This window comes from Theropithecus gelada, unplaced genomic scaffold (assembly GCF_003255815.1).
Source record: "Theropithecus gelada isolate Dixy unplaced genomic scaffold, Tgel_1.0 HiC_scaffold_2785, whole genome shotgun sequence".
Classification (NCBI taxonomy): Eukaryota; Metazoa; Chordata; class Mammalia; order Primates; family Cercopithecidae; genus Theropithecus; species Theropithecus gelada.
Genome location: NW_020259262.1, coordinates 1 through 5,243, shown reverse-complemented (window position 1 = coordinate 5,243; position 5,243 = coordinate 1). Strand labels below are relative to the sequence as shown.

The 5,243-nt window shown below is 58.4% G+C and overlaps 1 protein-coding gene across 1 annotated transcript; it reads right to left on the bottom strand.

The window, feature by feature from the left end:
• Window positions 1-126: 126 nt before the first annotated feature.
• LOC112617610 (serine/threonine-protein phosphatase 6 regulatory subunit 1) lies at window positions 127-4,423 on the bottom strand (the record flags this gene model as incomplete). The annotated part of the gene is made up of 7 exons (XM_025374330.1): window positions 127-279; window positions 365-527; window positions 1,089-1,202; window positions 1,311-1,423; window positions 3,865-3,930; window positions 4,010-4,147; window positions 4,237-4,423. Coding segments are annotated over 7 exons (934 nt in total), but the record flags the coding sequence as incomplete, so codon positions are not given.
• Between the last annotated feature and the right edge of the window lie 820 nt (window positions 4,424-5,243).

The window sequence follows — 5,243 nt, the reverse complement described above, 5'->3', positions numbered from 1 at the left end:
CCCCGCCCCCCCCCCCCCCCCCCCCCCCCCCCCCCCCCCCAGCCCCCGAGCCCCCAGCCCCCGAGCCCCTAGCTCAGTCCAGTCCCACCCCAGCCCCTAAGCCCCCAGCCCAGTCCAGTCCCGCACCAGCATGGTGTTGGGCACGTCCAGTGCCAGGAGCTCCTGCGTCAGGGCTGCATCATTGGCGCTCAGGGCGCTGGCCAGGAGCTTGACCACGTGCAGCCGCGTGTTGCCCAGAGGCGGAGCCAGCATGCCCCACGTCATCTGTAGCGGCTCCAGCTGCAGATACAGGGAGCCCTGGTTCCCAAGGGCTGCACTTCCTGCTTCCCCCGCCTCCCCAAGGACCACAACCCCCGCCCCTGACCTTGGGAGGCTCCAGCAGGAGCTGGTGGAAGCCGCTGAGCCGCGGGCGCAGGGCGTGCAAGGCGCCCACACTGGACACAGTGCTTTCCAGGGCTCCCTGGGCCAGGAGCTCCAGCTGCCCATCCACACTGCTGAAGAAGTTGTTCACAGTCATGGGCTCGGACCTGCAGCAGGGCAGGGTCAGAGGCAGAGTGAGCCCAGACGGCCTGCGTGCCCACACGACAGCAGGCGCAAGGACCGAGTCTGCAGGGTCTGGAGGAAGACGAGAAGCCACAGGCCCCCGGCGCCGCTCTCTTCTGAGGCCCTTCAGACTCCACCTGGCTGGGGTGGGGTGGGGTGGGGTGGGGTGGGGTGGGGTGGGGAGCTCGCCAGGTGGCAGCATTGGCAGTCCACTGTGGGGGCACCGGTGAGGGATGAGGGCGGGAAGGCACACCCAACAAGCTGGAGGCCTTTATGGTAAGGCAGGGGCACGGAGGCCTGAGGTCCCTCCCAACACAAGCTGCAGCAGTGGCCTCAGCCTCAGCGCCCTCATTTGTCAAACAAGACAGGAAGATTCCTCCCTTGGGCCCATACTGTCCACTGCACAGGGAGCACAAGCGGCCACCAGAGCAAGGCGCCACTTGGAGGCGGCAGTTTCACTTGGTGGACACCGAGACCCGCCTCTGAGGGGCCAGAGAGCCCCAGGGGATGGGCAGCATGCATGGTCTGCGGCCCATATCCCTCACCTCGGCCTCCTGGGCTCCAGCAGGGTCAGCAGCACCTGGATCCCACTGACGATGACAGACTGGCTCTGCTCCACCTCGAACATGTTGCTTAAGAGCTGCTCAATCGTCTCCTGCCTATGGGGGTGGGGGTGGGGGTGGGGGCGGGGGTCAGGGTGAGGGGCCAGGGGCCCAGGGCATCCCCAAGTCAGCTCCCCCCAGCCTTAGCTTCGCCCGCACACCCACTTCTCCAGGGTGGCCAGCAGCTGGTCAGGCTCCGGGCTGTCCTGGACTTGGATCATCTGCTCCCGGCTCAGGCGGACGATGTCACACAGGGACTGGGACGCGTTGGAATGTTGCTGGGATGGGGAGAGACAGGTGAGGATCCTGGTCGGGCCCGGTGCAGCCTGGTGCTGGAAGCCCCTCCCCCGAGCTGACCATCCAGGGAAAAACGGTCACCCAGAACAGGGACACGAGTTAAGAAGAAGAGGGCACAGAAGCACCAATTGCTGGAGGGAAAATGGTGGAGAGAACAGGAACCCAGGAAGGCTCCCCAGGACAGGAGGCATCCACAGAAGGCCCGCGAGCTCGCACACAGGGCCGGCAGCACTGCCCGCAATGACCCAGACAGCTTCGACTGACGAGTGGGTATGCCCAACCTGGTCTGTCCGCACAGGGGAGGGCTAATCAGCCAAAAAAAGGAGTGTAACTGATCCACGCAACCACGTGAATGAGCCACAAAGACAGTGAAACTGATCCACACAACCACGTGAAGGAGCACAAAAACAGTGAAACTGATCCACGCAACCACGTGAATGAGCCACAAAAACAGTGAAACTGATCCACGCAACCACGTGAATGAGCCACAAAACACCATGCTAGTGAAAGAAACCAGACACAGACCACATGGTGTATGATCCCATTTTATGAAATGTCCAAAGACAAATCCAGAGACAGAATAGTCTGGTGGTTGCCAGGGGCTGAGAAGAGAAAGGGAAAAATTGGGAGGGGGTGCTAATGAATACAGGGTATCTTTTTTTTCTTTTTTCTGGAGAAACGGTCTCAGCTGGGTGTGACAGCACATGTCTATAATCCCAGCACTTTGAAAGGCCGAGGTGGGAGCATCACTTGAGCCCAGGAGTTTGAGACCAGCCTGGGCAACATGGCAAAAACTCCATCTCTACAAGTACAAAATAATTAGCCAGGAATGCTGGTACGCGCCTGTAGTTCCAGCGACTCATGTGGCGGAGGCAGGAGGATCGCTTGAGCCCAGGGGGTCAAGGCTGCAGTGAGGCAAGACCACACCACTGCACTCCAGCCTGGGCAACGGAGCAAGACCCTGTCTAAAAAAAAAAAAAGATACGGCCTCTACATCACCCCAGGCTGGAGTGCAGTGGTATCATCGTAGCTCACTGCAGCCTTGAACTCCTGGGCCCAACAGATCCTCCCGCCTCAGACTCTTGAGAAGCTAGGACTACAGGTGTGCACCACCAATGCCAGCTAAGTTTCAAATTTTTTGTAGAGACAAGGTCTTGCTATGTTGCCCAGGCTAGTCTCAAACTCCTGGGCTCAAGCGATCCTCCAGCCTCACCTGCCAAAACGCTGGGATTACAGGCAGGACTTCTTTTTTGGAGTGATAAAAAATAAGCTAAATTCAACATGATGATAAACAACGCTGTGAATACACTAAAAGCACTGAACTGTAAGCTTCAGTGGGTGAGTCGTATGCTGTGTAATTTATATCTCAGTAAAGCTGCTACAGAAGAGAAAAGCATAAGCAGAGCTGAGTCTAACCCAACGGGCAGCCGCCAGGGCTTGGCTGTGTTGCTCCTGGGCCATGCCTCAGGGCCCTCACAGGGACAGGCCCTAGCCTGGGTGAGCCCAGAGCCATATCTCTGCTCTGCAAGCCTGTACGCCTCTCAGAGGCAGCAGCTGGCATGGGGAGGGACACGTTGCTCCCGGGGGCCTCGGACGTCGGAGGCTCTTGACAAACACCTACTCTACACTAGGCCCTGTCCTGGGCACCAGGACAGAGATGGAGACGTAAGCTGGAGAAACACATGGATGTGGGCCCCCCCCACCACAGAACTGAAGGGGAGGATGTGAGGGTCCTTGAAAGCAAGGCTGCTGGATGGACCCTTAGAAGGACATGGAGGGGTTCAATCAGGCAGGAGACAGGCAAAAAGCTACCAGGCCCAGCAACAGCACAGGTCAGGGTGGGCAGGGAAGGATGTGGGGCCAGGGCTGGGACAGGTGATGAGGAGGGCCCCTCCCTACAAGGCATTATGTGCCAAGTTCCTGGGTCATGAAAAAAACCTTTCTAGCACTTTCGGAGGCCAAGGTGGGAGAATCATTTGAGTCAAGTTTCCTTCCTTTTCTCAAAGGGCATGGATATACCTGGTTCTCAAGGCTCTCTTTTCTCACCAATTTCTTTTTTTCCTTTTTTGAGACAGGGTCTGTCACCCAGGCTGGAGTGCAGTGGTGTGATCATGACTCACTGTAGCCTTGACCTCCCAGCTCAAGCAATCCTCCTACCTGAGCTTCCCAAGTAGCGGGGACTGCAGGTGTGCACCACCACACTCAACACACATAAGTTTTTATGTAGAAATGGGTGTGACTATGTTGCCCAAGCTGGTCTCAAACTCATGGGCTCAAGAATCCTCCCACTTCGCCCTCCCAAAGTGCTGGAATTACAGGCTCGAGCCACCGCGTCCAGCCCCAATTCCTCTTTTAAAAGCGGGGAGCTGGGCATGGGGAAAGGACTCTAAGGGGAAGCTGCAGGGGCACTGGCAGCACTCACATTCTCATCCTTCGACGGGTGGATCTGCTCAATCAGCCGCTGGACGATCTTCTCCTCGTTGAGCCACTGAGGGTGAGAAGGCGGGGGCTGCATCACCATCCACCGTGTCCAGCCCCCTACCCCCAGAGGAGCCGGCCCTGCTCACATTGACAACGTCCTGCCTCAGCTGGGGCCGCTCCACACAGGTAAGCAGGCGCAGCAGCAGGTCCATGATGGCCGAGGTGCCGATGTGCTGCAGCAGCAGGTCCACGAAGTCATCCTTCTTCCGCAGAAAGGACACAAGCTGGGGGCGCATGGGCTGCGTCATGCACAGGGCCTGGCCCAGCCGCCACCCCCAACCCCACGGTGGCATCAGGGTGGGGGCCAGGGCACCTGGTCCGTCTTGCGGTTGATGAGGATGCCCATGACCTTGCTGAAGAAGCTGGCCAGCAGCGGATTGAGGCTGCCGGTGCTCTGCAGGAAGCCATAGAGCCGGTTCAGGAGGGACTCATCAGCACCCAGGGCGTCATTGATCTGCGGTACGTCTGAGGTCAGAATCTCGCAGGCCACACTGGGGTACCTGGGAGGCAAGCACAAGTGGGTGGGGGCTCAGGTTGGGGTAGGGGGCAAGGCTCTACCCTCTTCTCTGCACCGGGCACTGGGTTCCTGGGGCCACAGAGACCCCATCCCGGAAGGGGAAAGGGCATGACAAGGCAGAGGACAGGGCTGACGCAGAAATAAGGGCCCACACCAGGCCTCCCCTACCCTGCTAACACCCAGCTGTCTCATCCTAGGCTCCTCACCACCCCCAAGACAAGCCTGGTCCTGAAGCTCCTGTGCTTCCCAATCCCCCAACAGCTAACGCTCATCCCTTCTGACTCTCAGCGGCTTCACTTGCGGCCCCGTACACTGCCCCAGTTCCGCTGACTCCTGGAACCTTGCTCAACTTCCAGCCCCACCTCCTGCCTCCCTTCTCCAAACTCTCACACGGTGCCTGACAGCTCCAAGACAAGAGCCACCCCAGCAGCATGCCATTCAAGGCCCTGAGGGACCACAATCTGCTCTAGGACTGTGGGGAGGTGCCCCTTGGGAGGCCAAAGCAGGCATATCACTTGAGGTCAGGAGTTTGAGACCAGCCTGGGCAACACGGCGAAACCCCGTCTCTACTAAAAATACAAAAATTACCCAGGTGTGGTGACTTATAGTCCCAGCTACTGAGGAGGGTGAGGCAGGAGAATCGCTTGAATCCGGGAGGCAGAGGTTGCAGTGAGCCGATCACGCCACTGCACTCCAGCCTGGTGACAGAGTGAGTCTCCAAAAACAAAACAAAAGTGTCTTTTGAGTATCACTTGGATTAAAAAATAAGTAATCTTTTTTTTTTTTTTTTTGGGGTGGAGTCT